The sequence below is a fragment of the Heterodontus francisci genome, chromosome 7 (assembly GCF_036365525.1).
Source record: "Heterodontus francisci isolate sHetFra1 chromosome 7, sHetFra1.hap1, whole genome shotgun sequence".
NCBI lineage: Eukaryota > Metazoa > Chordata > Chondrichthyes > Heterodontiformes > Heterodontidae > Heterodontus > Heterodontus francisci.
This window is the reverse complement of record NC_090377.1, coordinates 42766955-42788191: the sequence shown is the minus strand read 5'-3', so window position 1 is coordinate 42788191 and position 21237 is coordinate 42766955. Positions and strand designations below refer to the sequence as shown.

At 40.4% G+C, this 21237-nt stretch overlaps 1 protein-coding gene across 2 annotated transcripts in view; it reads left to right on the top strand.

Annotated features, from left to right (window-relative positions):
* The window catches only part of rab3gap1 (RAB3 GTPase activating protein subunit 1), a 118384-nt gene extending 103203 nt beyond the window's left edge, over positions 1–15181 (top strand). For both annotated transcript variants that reach the window (XM_068035073.1, XM_068035074.1), the window contains exons 21-25: positions 4404–4500; positions 4700–4803; positions 4900–5015; positions 7923–8025; positions 14372–15181. In XM_068035073.1, the coding sequence (XP_067891174.1) occupies positions 4404–4500; positions 4700–4803; positions 4900–5015; positions 7923–8025; positions 14372–14614 (663 nt within the window). In that variant the 3' untranslated portion in view covers positions 14615–15181. The remainder of the gene's footprint in view (positions 1–4403; positions 4501–4699; positions 4804–4899; positions 5016–7922; positions 8026–14371) is intronic.
* The last annotated feature ends 6056 nt before the right edge of the window (positions 15182–21237 follow it).

Sequence of the window (21237 nt, the reverse complement as noted above, 5' to 3'; positions counted from 1 at the left end):
ATCCAAGTCATTTATAAAAATCACAAAGAGCAGAGGTCCCAGAACAGATCCTTGTGGAACACCACTGGTCACCGAGCTCCATGCTGAGTACTTTCCATCTACTACCACCCTCTGACTTTTATGGGCCAGCCAATTCTGTATCCAGACAGCCAACTTTCCCTGAATCCCATGCCTCCTTACTTTCTGAATGAGCCTACCATGGGGAACCTTATCAAACGCCTTGCTAAAATCCATATACACCAAATCCACTGCTCTTCCTTCATCAATGTGTTTTATCACATCTTCAAAGAATTCAATAAGGCTTGTGAGGCATGACCTGCCCCTTACAAAGCCATGCTGACTGTCTCTAATCAAACCATGCTTTTCCAAATAATCATAAATCCTGTCTCTCAGAATCCTCTCCAATAATTTGCCCACTACCAACGTAAGACTGACTGGTCTATAATTCCCAGGGTTATCCCTATTCCCTTTCTTGAACAAGGGAACAACATTTGCCACCCTCCAATCATCCGGCACTACTCCAGTGGACAGTGAAGACACAAAGATCATCGCCAAAGGCGCGGCAATCTCTTCCCTCGCTTCCCGTAATATCCTTGGGTATATCCCGTCTGGCCCCGGGGACTTATCTGTCCTCATATCATTCAAAATTTCCAGCACATCCTCCCTCTTAACATCAACCTGTTAGAGCATATCAGCCTGTTCCACGCTGTCCTCACAAACGACCAGGTCCCTCTCACTAGTGAATACTGAAGCAAAGTATTCATTTAGGACCTCCCCTACCTCCTCCGACTCCAGGCACAAGTTCCCTGCACTATCCCTGATCGGCCCTATCCTCACTCTGGCCATCCTCTTGTTCCTCACATAAGTGTAGAACGCCTTGGGATTTTCCTTAATCCTACCCGCCAAGACTTTTTCATGTCCCCTTCTAGCTCTCCTAAGTCCATTCTTCAGTTCCTTCCTGGCTACCTTGTAACCCTCTAGAGCCTTGTCTGATCCTTGCTTCCTCAACCTTAAGTAAGCTTCCTTCTTCCTCTTGACTAGCTGTTCCACATCTCTTGTCATCCAAGGTTCCTTCACCCTACCATCCCTTCCTTGCCTCATCGGGACAAACCTATCCAGCAGTCGCAGCAAGTGCTCCCTAAACAACCTCCACATTTCTGTCGTGCATTTCCCTGAGAACATCTGTTTCCAATTTAAGCTCCCCAGTTCCTGCCTAATAACATTGTAATTCCCCCTCCCCCAATTAAATATTTTCCCATCCCGTCTGCTCCTGTCCCTCTCCATGACTATAGTAAAGGTCAGGGAGTTGTGATCACTATCACCGAAATGCTCTCCCACCGATAGATCTGCTACCTGGCCTGGTTCGTTGCCAAGCACCAAGTCCAACATCGTCTCCCCTCTGGTCGGCCTATCTACATATTGAGTCAGGAAACCTTCCTGGACACACCTGACAAAAACTGCTCCATCCAAACTATTTGTACTAAGGAGCTTCCAATCAATATTAGGGAAGTATAGATTCACATTATTAAAATATACAGACAACAGAAAAATAAGGAGCATGATTAACTGTGAAGAGTATGTTTAATGACTTCAGGAGGGCATAGGTTGCTAAACTAAGCAGACTGATATTGGATGAAATTTGATGAAGAATATGGAGGAAAGGAAATGTACGCTAAATAGTAAAAAATTTAAAAGGAGCAGCAAAATACAGAGACTTAGTTGATATAAACCCATCTTTAACTTGTTCTCCCAAATTTTATTTAATCAAAGAATGGTTACAGCACCGAAGGAGGCCATTTGGACTTTTGTGTCTGTGCCAGCTCTCTGCAAGAGCAGCTCACCTGGTCCCACTGCCCCGCTTTTTTTCCCGTAGCGCTGCAGATTATTTTTCTTCAGTTAATTATTCGGTTCTCTTTTGAAGGCAAAAGTTGAATCTGCCTCCACCACACTCAGGCAGTGCATTTCAGATCCTAACCACTCACTCCATAAAAAAGTTTTCCTCATGTCGCCATTGCTTCTTTGCCAGTCACCTCAAATCGGTGTCCTTTGGTTCTCAATCATTCTGCCAATGGGAACAGTTTCTCCCTATTTACGCTTTCTCCTCATGATGTTCAATACCTCTATCAAATCTCCTCTTAATCTTCTCCAAGGAGAACAGCCCAGCTTCTCCATCCTATCCATGTGACTGATGTTCCTCATCCCTGGAACCACTCTCGTGAATCTTTTCTGCACCCGCTCTAATGCCTTAACATCCTTTCTAAAGTGTGGTGCCCAGAATTGGGCACAATACTCCAGTTGAGGCCAAACCAGGTTTATCATAATTTCCTTGTTCTGGTACACTATGTCCCTATTTATAAAGTCTAGGATCCCGTATGCTTTATTAATTGCTTTTTCAACCTACCCAGCAACCTTCAATGATTTATGCACAAATACCCCTGGGTCCCTCTGCTCCTGTACCTCCTTTAGAATTGTAGCCTTTATTTTATATTGCCTCTCTTCATTCGTCCTACCAAAATGAATCACTTTACACTTTTCTACATTAAATTTCATCTGCCACTTGGCTGCCCATTCCACCAGCCTATGTCCTCTTGAAGTTTATCACTATCCTCTTCACAGTTCCCAATACTTCCAAGTTTTGTGTCATTCACAAATTTGGAAATTGTACACCCAAGTCTAAGTAATGAAGAAAAGTAGGGGAACCGCTGGGGAGCCCCACTATACACCTACCCCCAGTCCAAAAAACTGTTCACAACTACTCTGTTTCCTGTCACTCAGCCTGTTTCATATCCATGCTGCTACTGTCCCTTTTATCCCATGGGCTCTAACTTTGCTGACAAGTCTGTTATGTGACACTTTATCAAATGCCTTTTGGAAGTCCATGTACACCACATCAATTGCATTACCCTCATCAACCCCCTCTGTTACTTCTTCAAAAACGGAGGTAAGTTTGTTAAACATGATTTGCCCTTAACAAATCTGTGCTGGCTTTCCTTAATTAATACACATTTGTCCAACTGACTATGAATTTTGTCCTGAATTATCATTTCTAAAAGCTTTCCCACCACTGAGTTTAAAGTGACTGGCTTGTAGTTGCTGGGCTTGTCCTTAAACCCTTTGTGAACAAGGGACCAAGGGGGAACAAGTTGATAAAGCTATGTGGGAAATGCATATGGGATCCTAAGTTTTAGAAATCAGACATAAAGTACAAAATCAAACAGACAGTGCTAACCTGTACACAGCATTAGTTAGGTTACAGTGTCCAGTTTTGAATGCTTTTCTTTAGGAAGAATATCCAGTCCAAAGAAAAAGTACAGAAGAAATTTTACTAAAGGATACCAGGCATGAGAGGCTTTGAGGGGAAACTGGACCTGTTTTTATTAGATCAAAGAAGATTAAGAGAAATTACAAGGTGTTGTTTAAAATTGAGGTGTTTTGATGAGGTAAATAAGGGAAAAACTATTTCCACTGGTTGGTGAGTTGATAACTAGAGGGCCCACATATAAGATCATTGCCGAGAGAATGAAGGGAGAGTTTAGGAGAATTCTTTTCACCCTGAGAATTGTTGGGATATAGAATGTCCTACCAGAAACAGTGGTGGAAGTAGTATCCACATTAGCCTTTGAAAGAAAAGGTGAATATTTATAAAGGAATAATTAAGGGGAAAGGGTTTGGACCTGGATAGGTTCTTTAGTCTGACTGGCTGAATGGTAGCCTCTTGTCTCTTAAAATTCTGTGGCAATGACCTGGCAAGAGACAGGATTCCACACAAAAACTCCAAATGTAAGAAGGTTCCATGAAATCACACACATTGTGTACTTGAGGGATCAAAAATGAGGAGCCATAAATAAAGATTAAATGTAAGCAATTTAGAACAGAGGGCATGAAAAACCGCTTCTCACACATTTGTGAGGCTGTGAAATTTAATTCCAGGGTTAATGGTTGAGGCAGAAACCATGTTGCCGTACAAAAGTTGAATTATGGGTAAATATGGTTAGAACTATTTGCTCAAGTGAGGGTAAACCTGAACACAAACTGGTTGGGCTGAATGGTCTGTTTTCGTGTTGTAATTTCTATGTATTTCTATGTACTTCATGGTGTAGAGAAAGAACTTATCAAACCATATCTAAGTGCATTTGAGAAGTTTTCAACATGTTAAATTGATGTTTATGGTTTTAAATTTTATTGAACTGGATAAGATTATACAGAAGGAAATTGATATATTTAAGGTTTTTTGTGTATGTGGGGAGGTGTGATGTAATTTACAAGTCTTGAGCAATAAGATAAATACATAATTCAATTTTATAACATTTTAATTGATGGATTTTTAGCCATACCTTAAATTGTATTTATCTGCAGAATTAGACCTATGCACTTGAAATAACAGGACATATGTTTTCTTTCAGGTTCTTCATTATTTCGTTGGCTTAAAACCTGCAGATTTGACTAGGCATTTACTACCATGCATTTTGCATGCTGCAGTGCTGAAGGTTAAAGAAGAAGGTAACACAGTTTTGTAAAATTATACAACATAGTATTAACAGTTTTAAATAGTTTTAATCGTTTATGATTGATTTCACAGAATTCTTTTATAATGAGATAATTGATTAAATCTTAATTAGCTTTTAAAATATCTTAGTTTCTGGTCTCCATGTATGTTGCTTTATCTTTGTGCTATTAATTTATTTACCACCTTCATCAGAATCTGTGGAAGATATCCCTTCTGTAAGAAAAATAATTCAGCAGATCATTACCCATGCTAGCAAACTTTTAAGATATTCAAACCCTGACATCAAAAAATTGGAAGTAAGTTTCGCTGGCATTACCTTTCGAAAGATTTACAAATGGGCCTAAGGGCGCTTTCGAAAAAAGGGAAACATAACTATATAACCTTCCTTCTAGGAAATAATTAATCAAATAATAGCTTCAGAAGCCATTATTGCAAGATCTCGATCACTTCAAGCCAAATTTGGAATTAAGAAGTGTGAAAAGGAAGATGAACGTGAAGAATTGGAAAGGTAAAAGATGTTATATTGATTTTTTAATCAGTAAATTGCTAATTTTTTTGCTTTAACTTACCAACTTTGTCAATTTGGTAAACCTGAAATGGACAGTAAATAATCCTGTGCAGAATTTGGGGCTACATTAAATCAATGGAGTGTAATGTAAGTAACATTTTAAGAAAGATTACTTAATTCCAAAAACATCAAGAGAAGCTGTTCACTATAGAAAAGGCCTTTGAGAGCAATAAAAACTGAAAATGCTGGAAATACTCAGCGGGTCAGACAGCATCTTTGGAGAAAGAAATAGAGTCAATGACCTTTCTTAGAACTGCTGCCTGGCCTGATGAGTATTTCCAGCCTTTTTTAAATTCAGATTTCCAGCATCCGCAGTATTTTGTATTTGTCTATGAGAGGGATATAGTCATGTAAATATGTAAGATTTCTTGGTTCCACTATTGGAAGCTGCCTGGGCCCCAAGCTTTGGCGTTCCCTCCCTAAACCTTGCCGCCTCTCTCTCCTTTAAGACGCTTTTTAAAACCTACTGTTCGGGGAGAAAGCGGGAACAGGTTACTGAGTTGGTTGATCAGCCATGATTATAATGAATGGTGGAGCAGGCTTGAAGGGTCGAATGGCCTATTCCTGCTCCTATTTTCTATGTTTTCTATGTTTCTATTTGAGCAAGCTACGGCTCAGTGTCAAATTCCATTTGATAACACTGCATCTTAGGACGTTTTATTATATTGAAGACACTATATAAATGAAAGTTGTTGTTGTCCATTTTATATCAAAGCTCTATCCTTAATAGCATGGAAGTTATGCTGAATCTTTTTAAAGTTCTGGTTAGGCCCCAATTAGAGTCCTCATCACCACATTTAAGGAAGGATGTGCAGGTCCTTGAGAGTAACTCACCTCCTGACTCCCCAAAGCCTATCCACCATCTACAAGGCACAAGTCAGGAGTGTGATGGAATATTCTCCACTTGCCTGGATGGGTGCAGCTCCAGCAACACTCAAGAAGCTCGACACCATCCAGGACAAAGCAGCCTGCTTGATTGGCACCCCATCTACAAACATTCACTCCCTCCACCATCAACGCACAGTGGCAGCAGTGTGTACCATCTACAAGATGCACTGCAGCAACGCACCAAGGCTCCTTAGACAGCACCTTCCAAACCCGCGACCTCTACCAACTAGAAGGACAAGGGCAGCAAATGCATGGGAATACCACCACCTGCAAGTTTCCCTCCAAGTCACACCGTTCCCTCACTGTCGCTGGGTCAAAATCCTGGAACTCCCTTCCTAACAGCATTGTGGGTGTACCTACCCCACGTGGACTGTAGCGGTTCAAAAAGGCAGCTCACCACCACCTTCTCATGGGCAATTTGGGATGGGCAATAAATGCTGGCCTGGGCAATAAATGCTGGCCTGGCCAGTGACGCACACATCCCATGAATGAATAAAAAAAAATGCAAAAGAGATTTACCAGAATGGTTCCAGTGATGGTGGATTTTAGTTACAAAGTTAGGTTGGAAAAGCTGGGGTTATTCTCACTGGAGCAAAGGAGGTTAAGGAGAAATTTGATAGGGGTGTACAAGATTATGGCAGGCTTAGGTAGGTTAGACAAGGAAAAACTGTTCCCATTAACAGATGGTACAAGGACTAGGGGACACAGATTGAAGGTTTTCAGGCAAGAGATTAAGGTGGAATGTGAGGAAGAACTTTTTTATGCAGGGAGTGGGAATGACATGGAACTCACTGCCCACGAGGGTGGTGGAAGCGGAGACAATGATTTCAAAAATAAATTGGATGGGCACTTGAAGGAAATAAGGGTAGTAGGATTGACTGGATTGCACTGTGGACTCAAAGGGCCAGTTCTTTGCCATAACTGATTCTAGTTATTTTTTGATGCTTAGGTGACCACTCTAATTGCCTTTTTCCAAATTAATTATACTGAACTATAAAGGATGCTGTAGATAAAATTTTCTGTTGGATGGTAGTAGTCCAAAACATTGGTTTATAGCCACAGACAGGTTTATAAGATTTAAGTTTATTTTTTTACAAAGGAAAAAATTTAATCAATCAAATTTGATCAATTTAATTAACCTTTTAAATACTGAAGGTAGATTTCAATATGAAAATAAAAGTGATTAGTCCTGAGATTGCTGTAATTATTTTGTGATGCAGTAGCTTTTAGCTTTATAAGTTGAACATTAAGGCAGAACTATTAAAAGTAATATTATGTTTCAAACAACATTGCTGCTTTGATTTCTAAAATGTTTTCCTGTCTGTAAGGATTCATGGACTTAGAAACTGGATAAACAATTTGATCCAGGGTTCTGAGATGTAGTTGAATGACCCAGGAGACTGGGCTGGTGGTATTCTCCTTCATTTTCTCCAGGTTGCTCTGGGCAGGCAAGTGGCTTCTGCTTGGCACCTTGTCCTGAAGGCATTGTAAAAATAGGAACTTTCTCTTGTGGGGAGCTGTGTTACAGCAAGCTGTGGCTCTTAATTACATCAGCAAATAACTCTTTTGAGCAATCCACAGTGATATTTTTGTTTTCATTTACCAGTGGGATTAAAATAGAAGCATTGTCACAAAGATTTGATCTTAAATTCTATATTAGGATATCACAATCTTAACTATATTTAAAAATGTATTGTGTAAAATATTTGTTTTTGGTTAGAATGTTTGTGATCTTTTGCTTAGAACTATGGATTATTAATGCAGCACTAACTAAAAGTATTAAATGTGCTCCATATTACCTAGCTATCGTACAGAATAGCTTAATATTTGATGTTTTAGTCTAATACAAACTTAGCTTTGGAATTATTCAATTGCAATGTTGGGCATGTTATTAGACATTCAGAAGATTGACATGTCAGAAAACTTTGTGATTCACGGATTTAATTTTTTTTTTGTTAGGTTTGTGAACTGTCTTTTAGAACAGCCAGAAGTACCAGTCATTGGAGCAGGACGAGGGCCTACAGGCAGCATTATTTACAAACTATTTGTGAATGCACAGAGGGTGAGGACAAACTGAAATTGAATTTTTCAATACTTGGAATTGATTCTGAAATAGTTTTATAGAATCATAGTTTAAGGCACAGAAAGAGGCTACTTGGCCCATCGTGTTTGTGCCAGCCGAAAACCTATTTTAATCCCACCTTCCAGCATTTGGTCCGTAGCCCTGCAGTTTACGGCACTTGAGGTGCATAGCCATACTCCTTTTGAATGAGTTGAGGGTCTCTGCCTCAATTACCCTTTCAGGCAGTTCCAGACCATCAACACCCTCTGGTGAAAAAATATTTCCTCGTCTCTCCTCTGATTTTTCTACCAATCTCTTTAAATCTATGCCCCTATCACCGACCTCTCTGCTATGGTGAATAGACCCTTCACCTCCATTCTATCCAGGCCCCTCACAATTTTGTACATTTCAATCAGATCTCCCCTCAGCCTTCTCTGTTCCCAGCCTATCCAATCTTTCCTCATAGCTACATTTTCCCAGTCCTAGCAAAATCCTCGTAAATCTCCCCTTTACCCTCTCTAGTGCAATTACATCCTTTCTGTAATGAGGTGACCAGAACTGCACACAGTACTCAAGTTGTGCCCTAACCAATGAATTATACAGTTCCAGCATAACCTCCCTGCTCTTGTATTCTATACCTCGGCTAATAAAGGAAACGATTCCATATGCTTTCATAACCACTTTATAAACCTGTTCTGCTACCTTCCAGGGATCTGTGGACATTCACTCCAAGGTCCCTTACTTCCTCTACACTTCTCAGTATTTTCTCATTAATTGTGTATTCCTTTGCCTTTTTTGATGAATGATCTTCATAAAGTGGGGCAAAAGACATGCCAAAGAAGTGGTATGCAATACCAGTTTTTTCCTTCAATAATGACATTGTGCAAATGAATCTGCAAGTGAACACATGTCAAGTTACTTTATTAAAATAAGAAAACTAAAGGTACGTAATGTTATACATTGGCTGGCAAATTACCATAGGTTTCAATCAAACACAAATACAGGCAGGCACCTAACATAATTAACAAGCAAAAGGCACAGTAGCTAACTCTTAAAAGTATCTTTGTGACTAATTGGAAGGGAGTCACATTTATTTGTGTAGTGTTCTTCATACTTTCAGTTAAGGTCTGCTCAACATAACATGGGCAGAATCGTTTGAGATGCTTCTCCCTTGGAAATATTTCAACCAGAGCCATTTGACCTTCCTATATAGCATGACAAACACTGAAGTTGAATGATTTCCTGTGTGTGTGTCAATTGCTCTGTTAGCTGTGGCTCAGTGGGTAGCACTCTTACCTCTAAGTCAGAAGGTTGTGGATTCAAGCCCCACTCCAGAGACCTGAGCACAAACGTCTATGCTGAGGGAGGGCTGCACTATTGGACATGCTGTCTTTCAGATGATATCTGCTGTCTCAAGTGGACGTGAAAGATTTCTGCACTATTTTGAAGAAGAGCAGGAGAGCTCTCGCCAACATTTATCCCTCAACCAACATCTCTTTTTAAAAAAAAAAACAGATCATCCGGTCATTATCACATTGCTGTTTGTGGAAGCTTGCTGTGCAGAAATTGGCTGTCATGTTTTCCTATATTACAGTAGTGACTACAATTCACAAGTACTTCATTGGCTATTAAGTGCTTTGGATGTACTGAGGTTGTGAAAGGAGCTATGGAAGTGCAAATTCTTTTTAGCCAAAGAGACAGGATATTGGAGAGATAAATGAGGAATGAATTGCTCTGATTTGAAATAATTTTTGAACTTGGAATAGACAACTTGCAGAGTTGAGCAATAATCAGCAGTGTGAAGCTGTTAGTAATATAAAATGTACCGTACAGACACGTTAAGCACAGGCATGGGCTATACCAAACGTAAGCGAATCAGCCTCACATCATGTATTATTGGATCTTAATTACCTACCTGAACAGTCAGTAATTCCATACAGTTCAAAGTCAGGTTTCTTAATTGAGAGGTACTGAAATCACAGCTGTTTTTCGAAAGGGGTGGAGTGCGAGCCATGGGGTTGATTGAACAAAGAACAGTACAGCGCAGGAACAGGCCATTCGGCCCTCCAAGCCTGCACCGATCTTGATGCCTGCCTAAACTAAAACCTTCTGCACGTCCGGGGACCGTATCCCTCTATTCCCATCCTATTCATGTATTTGTCAAGATGCCTCTTAAACGTCATTATCGTACCTGCTTCCACCACCTCCCCTGGCAGCAAGTTCCAGGCACTCGCCACCCTCTGTGTAAAGAACTTTCCTCGCACATCCCCTCTAAACTTTGCCCCTCTCACCTTAAACCTATGTCCCTCAGTAACTGACTCTTACACCCTGGGAAAAAGCTTCTGACTATCCACTCTGTCCATGCCGCTCATAACTTTGTAAACCTCTATCATGTCGCCCCTCCACCTCCGTCGTTCCAGTGAAAACAATCCGAGTTTATCCAACTTCTCCTCATAGCTAATGCCCTCCAGACCAGGCAACATTCTGGTAAACCTCTTCTGTATCCTCTCCAAAGCCTCCACGTCCTTCTGGTAGTGTGGCGACCAGAATTGCACACAATATTCTAAGTGTGGCCTAACTAAAGTTCTGTACAGCTGCAGCATGACTTGCCAATTTTTATACTGTATGCCCCGACCGATGAAGGCAAGCATGCCGTATGCCTCCTTGACTACCTTATCCACCTGCGTTGCCACTTTCAGTGACCTGTGGACCTGTACGACCAGATCTCTCTTCCTGTCAATACTCCTAAGGGTTCTGCCATTTACTGTATACTTCCCACCTGCATTAGACCTTCCGAAATGCATTACCTCACATTTGTCCGGATTAAACTCCATCTGCCATTTCTCCGCCCAAGTCTCCAACCAATCCATATCCTGCTGTATCCTCTGACAATCCTCATCACTATCCGCAACTCCACCAACCTTTGTGTCGTCCGCAAACTTACTAATCAGACCAACTACATTTTCCTCTAAATCATTTATATATACTACAAACAGCAAAGGTCCCAGCACTGATCCCTGCGGAACACCACTAGTCACATCCCTCCATTCAGAAAAGCACCCTTCCACTGCTACCCTCTGTCTTCTATGACAGAGCCAGTTCTGTATCCATCTTGCCAGCTCACCTCTGATCCTGTGTGACTTCACCTTTTGTACCAGTCTGCCATGAGGGACCTTGTCAAAGGCTTTACTGAAGTCCATATAGATAACATCCACTGCCCTTCCTTCATCAATCATCTTCGTCACTTCCTCAAAAAACGCAATCAAATTAGTGAGACACGACCTCCCCTTCACAAAACCATGTTGCCTCTTGCTAATAAGTTCGTTTGTTTGCAAATGGGAGTAAATCCTGTCCCGAAGAATCCTCTCTAATCATTTCCCTACCACTGGCGTAAGGCTCACCGGCCTATAATTTCCTGGATTATCCTTGCTACCCTTCTTAAACAAAGGAACAACATTGGCTATTCTCCAGTCCTCTGGGACCTCACCTGTAGCCAATGAGGATGTAAAGATTTCTGTCAAGGCCCCAGCAATTTCTTCCCTTGCCTCCCTTAGTATTCTGGGGTAGATCCCATCGGGCCCTGGGGACTTATCTACCTAAATGCTTTGCAAGACACCCAACACCTCCTCCTTTTTGATAATGAGATGACTGAGACTATCTATGCTCCCTTCCATCGGCTCATCATCCACCAAGTCCTTCTCTTTGGTGAATACTGATACAAAGTACTCATTTAGTACCTCGCCCATTTCCTCTGGCTCCACACATAGATTCCCTTCTCTGTCCTTGAGCGGGCCAACCCTTTCCCTGGTTACCCTCTTGCTCTTAATAATGTATAAAAAGCCTTGGGATTATCCTTAATCCTGTTTGTCAATGACTTTTCATGACCCCTTTTAGCCCTCCTGACTCCTTGCTTAAGTTCCTTTCTACTGTCTTTATATTCCTCAAGGGATTCGCCTGTTCCTAGCCTTCCAGCCCTTACGAATGCTTCTTTTTTCTTTTTGACTAGGCTCACACTATCCTGCGTTTTCCAAGGTTCCCGAAACTTGCCAAACTTATCCTTCTTCCTCACAGGATCATGCTGGTCCTGGATTCTAATCAACTGACGTTTGAAAGACTCCCACATGTCAGATGTTGATTTACCCTCAAATAGCCGCCCCCAATCTAAATTCTTCAGTTCCTGCCTAATATTGTTATAATTAGCCTTCCCCCAATTTCGCACCTTCACCCAAGGACTACTCTTATCCTTATCCACAAGTGCCTTAAAACTTATGGAATTATGGTCACTGTTCCCGAAATGCTCCCCTACTGAGACTTCGACCACTTGGCCGGGCTCATTCCCCAATACCAGGCCCAGTACGGCCCCATCCCTAGTTGGACTATCTATTGTTTCAAGAAGCCCCCCTGGATGCTCCTTACAAATTCTGCCCCGTCTCAGCCCCTAGCATCAAGTGACTGCTGTATCTGTCCGTTATATGTAGATTAAGAATTAGAGCAAGTATTCTGCATTCATCCTCACATATTTAGGATCCATTGGAATCAGGCCTGCAACCAATATTGCTATTTCTGATTTTCATGGTAAAGTTGGTAATTCTTTGGCCATCACTCTATTCTGTTTTCCTTATATATTGCAACAATAAATCCAGTTCATCATTAATCACAACTATACACTGACAATGTGCATGTAGAGTATCTGTAGCTACCAACATATTATACAGTGGAGCACATTTAAATGAATAGGCCATTAAGTATCAAAATGGTGGTGGAAAGTGAGATCCAATGGCAGCAGTGTAATAAACTCAGGAGACAACAACATCACAATTGAATGATTATCTGTTCGATGAACTGTAACAATGGAAACTGTCCCACTTTTTTGAAACAGGAAAGCAAAGTGTGAAGTTAAATTAGCAAAATCTTTAGAAGAGGAGACAGGATAATTTTTTTTTTCTGTTTTGCTGATTAGTAGCCTATACATTTAATATACTCCACTTATAACCTAAAGGCAGCTACAGAAATTGTAAATGCATGGTTGTCAGTATTGCTAAAGCTCATATTCAGAATTGGATTCATTGCTATAATATTTAAAGTTAGTTTTTATTAGCAATGTGTACCTTAACATTTAATTAATGGTAATAAGATACTTAGAAATTTTAGGGATTAGACATTTCCTATCCCCCCCACCCCCTCACCAAACTGACAAAAATGGCAAGTAGTACAAACTCTTATCACATCTCTTCAGATTAAAGCACATGGCATACTCGCATAAACTTCAACCTAAGATGGTAAGTTCCCAAATGCCCAGTTACCTTAAAATTCCATCATTAGATAAGAAATATAATTTATATGCTTATTTTGTAGGATTGACATCTTAGTGCTTAGGAAGTTGATAGGCTGCTGAAGCTTTTTTCTTACAGTTTTACCAGATGAGTCCCTTGACATACCTGTTGCTTTATAACATAGTTCTAGCTATTGATTATGTAAATATAGTAAATACTGGTGCATAGCATGTCTAAGTATTGATCATTTTAGTTTTATGTCAAAAGGGTATGTTTTCATGTTTTAAACAGGAATATATTTAACTTCCGTTTAACCCCTTATTAACCATCTAACTTGACTTTCCTTTCTTCATCATTGTGTTTCTCTCCTAATACTACTTTTCTCTCACCCCTTCTCAAGCTGGCTGAATCTACTGAAGAGGTAACAACCAGCTCTTCTCCTTCATTACCCTTCATGTCATGCCTCATGTAGATGCAATTTTTTTAGGGCAATGTATAAATGGAAGCCATCTAGCATAAAACATATTTTGATTCTCTTTGCCTTTTTTAATGTTAAAATACAATTTTTTTATGGTCTATCTGTTTTAACAGACCAGACCATTCACAGTGACTGTCACTAGTATTATGGAAAGTGTTTCTTACCAATTATATTATTTTACATATTTCAAAATATTGAAATGACAGCATTCATATTGCAATCAAATTGCTAATTCCAATGAAAAGCAGTGTTCACGCAATACAAGTCTGTTTTACATCATGCATAGCAGTTGAACTTTAAAATGTACATTCACTTTGCATAAAAAGTTGTGTATTTTTAAAACATTTGTGATCAGCTTGTAATCTGGTATCTTTTTCCAAAGATATTGAATTTTAAACCTAGGGCCTACAGAACCATTAAAAAGTGTATTTGCCAATACCACTTACAGCATCTACATGTTTGGTCAATTTCATTTTCAGCTTCCGCATTAAATTCTATACATACATTTAAATTACTGTTTTGTCTCTTATCGGTGACTAGTAAATGAGTTCAGGCATAATTGGTGTAAAAATAATCTCTCTGTTCTGTTTTCAAGGCTGCTACTCTGACTCCGATTGAAGATGAATTTGGAAAGCCAGGTTCTTCTGATGAGCACAGGTCAAGCTCAGGAGCAGTCTCAGAATTTCCTCCTCCAACTGGACGTGAAATAATTCTCCGGACAACTGTGCCGCGCCCTGCACCATACTCCAAATCTTTACCACAACGCATGTACTGTGTTACGTTAAAAGATGAATTCCGTCTAGCTGGAGCATTTTCATCAGACACATCATTCTTCTAAGATTGGGACAGTTGATACTTAAACTCATTAAAAATATATCCATACAAAAATAATTGAATGCCATTCCTACATTTTGTCACATACTTAGGTAAACATAATAAATGAATATGTTTGAGATGTAGCTGTTAAATTTCAGAGGCCCAATCTAAAATGCTACTCAATTTATTTTTCATAAATATAATGCATGCACATGTAGAAAACTGGCATTGGTTCTGGCAGTTTAATTTCATGATTGCTAATATTGAGTAAAAGTGCAGTTAATGGTTAAAATGTCAATTTCAGGAAAATAGCATAGTTGTAATATGAAACTGTCCAAATGTAAAATGCTATAACTGCTGTAAAATGGAATTGGTAAGTGCATAGTGAATTTTTGACATGGTCATTACTTCAGTTGCTGTTTTGCTGAATGCAGGGCAGCACTTTGTTCATTTAAATATTATTACAGCCCTGAACAGCTTTTGAAACTGTCAAAAAAAATGTTCGCCTGTAACATGTACTCCACATCATGGACTTTTCTGGTTGTGGATACTTTAAGGATTTTATTGCATCAATAAATCATGCAAATCATTTACTTTAGTACTTTTACTAATGTAAAAAAGGAGCAGGAGTAGGCCATTCAAGCCTGCTCTCTCATTCAGTAACATCCTACATTCAGGGTCTACCTAAACACCTATCTGCACTATCCTCATATCCCTTAATTCCCTCAGTACCCAAAAATTTAGCGATCTCTGCCTTGAATATAGTCAACAACTGAGCATCTGCAGCTCTCTGGGATAGAGAATTCCTAAGGTTGACAATCGTGAGTGAAGAAATTTCTCCTCATCTCAGTTCTCAATGGCTGGAAATGTTCTGAAAATGTGACACCTAGTTCGAGACTCCTCAGCCAGGGAAAACTTCTTCTCAGCATCTACCCTGTCAAGCCCCTTATGAATTTTATGTTTCAATGAGATCACCTCTCATTCCTCTAAGCTCTAGGCCTAGCCTGCTCAATCTCTCCTCATAGGACAATCCTCCCATTCTAAGAATCAGTCTACCATTCTAAGAATCAGTCTAGTGAACCTTCATTGCACTCCCTCTAAGGCAAGTATACCCTTCCTTAGGTAAGGAGACCAAAACTGCTCCAAGTGTGGTCACCAAGGCTGTATATAATTGCAGTAAGACATCTTTACTCTTATGCTCCAGTTCTTTTGTAATAAAAGCTAACATACAATTTATTTTCCTAATTGTTTGCTGTACCTGCATGTTAACTTTTTGAGATTCATGTACAAGGATACCCAGGTCCCTCTGAATACCATTTCCCAGTCTCACCATTTCAAAACTATTCTGCTTTTCTTGTTTTCCTTCAAAAGTGGATAACTCCCCATTTTTCTACATTATATTTCATCTGCCACAATCTTCCCGACTCACTTAACCTGTCTGTATTCCTTTGCAGACTCTTTGCATCCTCCTCACAGCTTACTTTCTCTCCCAGCTTTGTTTTGTCAGCAAACTTTTATACACTACACTTCGTCCACTCATCTAAGTCATTGATGTAGATTTTTTTTTATTTGTTCATAGGATGTGGGCATCGCTGGCTAGGTCAGCATTTATTGCCCATGAGAAGGTGGTGGTGAGCTGCCTTCTTGAACCAATGCAGTCCATGTGGGTTAGGTACACCTACAGTTCTGTTAGGAAACTAGTTCCAGGATTTTGACCCAGCGACAGTGAGGGAACGATGATATAGTTCCAAGTCACGATGGTGTGTGGCTTGGAGAGAAACTTGCAGGTGGTGGTGTTCCCATGCATCTGTTGCCCTTGACCTTCTAGGTAGTAGTAATTGTGGTTTTGGAAGGTGGTATCTAAGGAGCCTTGGTGCGTTGCTGCAGTGCATCTTGTAGATGGTACACACTGCTGCCACTGTGCATCGGTGGTGGAGGGGGGAAGTGAATGTTTGTAGTTGGGGTGCCAAACAAGCAGGCTGCTTTGTCCTGGATGGTGTCGAGCTTCTTGAGTGTTGTTGGAGCTACACCCATCCAGGCAAGTGGAGAATATTCCATCACACTCCTGACTTGTGCCTTGTAGATAGTGGACAGGCTTTGGCGAGCCACAAGGTGAGTTACTCGCTGCAGGATTCCTAGCCTCTGACCTCCTCTTGTAGTCACGCTATTTATATGGCTACTGCAGTTTCTGGTCAATGGTAACCCCTAGGATGTTGATTGTGGGGGATTCAGTGATCGTAATGCCATTGAATGTCACGGGGAGATGGTTAGATTCTCTCTTGTTGGCGATGGTCATTGCCTGGCACTTGTGTGGTGTGAATGTTACTTGCCACTTAACAGCCCAAGCCTGGATATTGTCCAGGTCATGCTGCATTTCTACACAGACTGCTTCAGTATCTGAAAAGTCGCAAATGGTGCTGAACATTGTGCAATCATCAGCGCATGTCCCCACTTCAGATGTTATGATTGAAAGAAGGCCATTAATGAAGCAGCTGAAGATGGTTGTGCCTAAGATAGTACCCTGAGGAACTCCTGCACTAATATCCTGGAGCTGAGATGATTGACCTGCAACCAGCACAACCATCTTTCTTTGCGCTAGGTTCGACTCCAACCAGCGGAGAGTTTTCTCCGATTCCCATTGATTCCAGTTTTGCTAGGGCTCCTTGATACCATACTGGTCGAATGCTGCCTTGATGTCCAGGGAAGTCACTCTTGCCTCACCTCTTGAGTTCAGCTCTTCCGTCCATATTTGAACCAAGGCTGTAATGAGGCCTGGAGCTGAGGGCCCTGGCAGAACCCAAACTGAGCATCAATGAGCAGGTTATTGCTAAGCAAGTGCTGCTTGATGGCACTGTCGATGACACTTTCCATCACTTTACTGATGATTGAGAGTAGACAGATGGGGCAGTAATTGGCTGGATTGGACTTGTCCTGCTTTTTGTGTACAGGACATACCTGGGCAATTTTCCACATTACCGGGTAGATGCCAGTGTTGTAGCTGTACTGGAATAGCTTGGCTAGGGGTGCAGCCAGTTCTGTAACACAGGTCTTCAGTACTATTGCTATTTCAGTAATGTGTTGTCAGGGACCATAGCCTTTGCAATATCCAGTGCCTTCAGTAAGTAGCTGAGGTCCAAGCACTGATCTTTGCAGTACTCCACTAGTTACAGCTTGCCAACCCAAAATTTATTCCTGCCTGATTTTCTGTCCATTAACCAATTTCCAATTCATGCTAATTATTCTCATCCAATGAACTTCAACTTTGCAATAACCTCTTTCTTGGCAAATGCTTGTTGAAAATCCAAATATGCTACATCCACTGGTTCCCCTGTGTCTACGCTGCTAATTACAACCCTGAGGGGTGAGAACTCCTGTGATGGGGTTGCATTTTGGAAGTGGCAACCTAAAATTTTCCCTACTACTGCTGTCAGGCTAACTAGACTATAGTTCTCTGTTTCCTCTCCCTCCTTTCTTGGATAGTGGGGTTATGTTTGCTACCTTCCAATCCACAGGGATTATTCTAAGATCTAGGGAATTGTGGAAGATCAGTGCATCTACTATCTGTGTGGTCATCTGTTTGAAAACCCGAGGATGTAAGCCATCGGGCCCAGGAGATTTATAGACTTTTTGTTCCATTAGTTTCTCCATTACTATTTCTTTTAAGTTCCTCATTCTCACTGGATCCTTAGTTCGCTGTTATTTCCAGGATTATTTTGTATCTTTTACTGTGAAGACAGATACAAAGTATTTGTTTAATGTTGTTGCCATTTCCTATTCACTATTATTATTTCTCCTGTCTCGTTAAGGGACACAGGATTACTTTTGCTAATCTCTTCCTTTTTACAGATGTATAGAAGTTTTTATAATTTATATCTGTTGCTAGTTTACGTCCACATTTATTTTTGCTTTCTATCAATTTCTTGGTCATCCTTTGCTGAATTCTGAAATCTTCCCAATCCTTATGTGTACTTTTTTTTTGCAACACTATAAACCTCTTCTTTTAATACACCTTTAACTTCTCTTATAAGCTACAAGTTTCCCTATGGGGTTTTAATTTCTTAATTATTTAATTATTCTCCATTGATTATCTACTGTCATATTATCATGTAGTTTCCCAATCTACCTTAGCCAACTTGCCCCTCATACCTACATTGTTTGCTTTGTTGAGATTTAAAATAGTGTGGATGGTAAGTTCGTGGAATGCATTCAAAATAGTTTTCTAGATCAGTATGTGCAGAAACAACTAGGAAACAGGCTATTTCAGATCCAGTATTGTGCAATGAGACAGATTAATTGATAATCTTGTTGTAAAGGAGTCTTTTGGGAAAGAGTGATCATAATATTATAGAATTTTATATTGCGTTTGAGTGTGATTTCGTTAACTCCTTGGTTTGCCCAGTCTATATGAAGATTATATATTCATGACCTAGACCTTGGTGTACAGGACACAATTTCAAAATTTGCAGAAGATACGAAACTTGGAACAATTGTGAACTGTGAGGTTAGTGTAGAACTTCAAAAGGAAATAGACAAGTTGGTGGAATGGGTGGACAATCGGCAGATGATGTTCAATGATTCATTTTGGTAGGAAGAACATGGTGAGACAATATAACATAAAGGGTACAACTCTAAAGAGGGTGCAACAGCAGAGGGACCTGGGGGTATAGATGCATAAGTCATTGAAGGTGGCAGGATAGCACCATAGAAAAATTATGGCGCAGAAGGAAGCCATTCAGCCCATCGTGTCTGTGCCAGCTGAAAAAAAAAGCCACCCAATCTAATCCCACCTTCCAGCACTTGATCCATAGCCTTGCAGGTTACAGCACTTCAGGTGCATGTCCAGGTACCTTTTTAAAATAATTGAGGGTTTCTGCCCCCACCACCGTTCCTGGCAGTAATTCCAGACACCCACCACCCTCTGGGTGACAAGTTTTTCTCATATCTCGTCTAATCCTTCTACCAATCACCTTAAATCTGTGCCCTACTCTATCTAGGCCCCTCATAATTTTCTATACCTCAATTAAGTCACCCCTCAGCCTTCTCTGTTCTAAAACAACCCGAGCCTATCCAATCTTTCCTCATAACTGCAACTTTCAAACCCTGGCAACATTCTTGTAAATCTGCTCTGTACTCTCTCCAGAGCAATTATGTCCTTCCTGTAATGTGACCAGAACTGTATGCAATGCTCCAGCTGTGGCCTATCCAGCATTTTATACAGTTCCAACATTACATCCCTGCTTTTGTATTCTACCTCGGCCAATAAAGGAAAGCATTCAAGCAACATTGGACTGTAACTTTGCAAGGACTCTAATTTTTTCCTATTTTTACTGTTGTTTATATCTTCATAGTGTTTAAGAATTTAGTTTTTCTAATTAAACAGTTAATTTGTTGATTTGAAGACACCTGGTTTGGTTAGCCTCATTCGGGGGTTAATAGTATAATTTGGCTGGGTCTTTAATTTGGAAAGTTTAAAATTATGTTGGGTGATCTGTGGAGGGACGGGATTGAATTAACAGTGCACTTCTCCCACCAGTCAGAATCATATATTTTGATTGGGGGGCTTTGACTGGAGCTGTCGGTCTTAATGAGTGGACCAAAGAAAATTATCATTCAACAAAACACATTGGCGTAACAATACAGTATCCTGGGCTTTATTAATAAGGGCATAGTGTACAAAAGCAAGGAGGTTATGTTAAACTTGTATAAGGCACTAGTTCAGCCACAGCTGAATTATTGCATCCAGATTTGGGCACTGCACATTAGGAAAGATATGAAGACATTGGCAAGAGTACGGAAAAGATTCACAAGAATGGTTCCAGGGATGAGGAACTTCAGGTATGAAGACAGATTGGAGAAGTTGGGACTGTTTTCCTTGGAGAAGAGAAGGTTTAGAGCAGACTTGATAGAGGTATTCAAAATCATGAGGGGTCTGGACAGAGTGGATAGGGAAAAAAAATAGTTCCCACTTGTGAAAGGATCGAGAACGAGAGGGCACAGATTTAAAGTGATAGGCAAAAAAAAAGCAACATGAAGAAAAACTTCTTCACACGATGAATGGTTAGGATCTGGAATGCATTGCCTGAGAGTGGTGGAGGCAGGTTCAATCGAGGCATTCAAAAGGGAATTAGACTATTATCTGAAAGGGAAGAATGCGCAGGGTTACGGGGAGAAGGTGGGGGAATGACATTAGCTCTCATTTGGAGAGCTGGTGCAGACGAGATGGGTCAAATGGCCTCTTGTGCTGTAACAATTCTGTAATTAAAGTTCCCCATCATTATTGTATTGGTACTTTGAACTGGTGAAATCTTGCTTGAAACTCAATAATTAATATTAAAGATTTACTCATAGATAATTTATAGCTGGAGCCACTGCAGGGTATTATGTCACTGAATTGTTGTTTTGCGGCTACTTTACATTGCTGCACACTTGCTAAATATTTTTTGCCGTAACTCTTCTCTGGGTTCTAATACCAACCAGTATCAATGCAAGTCTTTAGCATGTTTTCAAATATCTCACATTTTTAAGTATAAGGCGTGTGGGAAAAAATTAGGTTATCCTAGGGGGAACACATACAACTGCTAATTCAGGTATTTGGTTTGGATCTATGTTTATTTGGAACTTTATAGCAATGAAAAGTACTCTGAT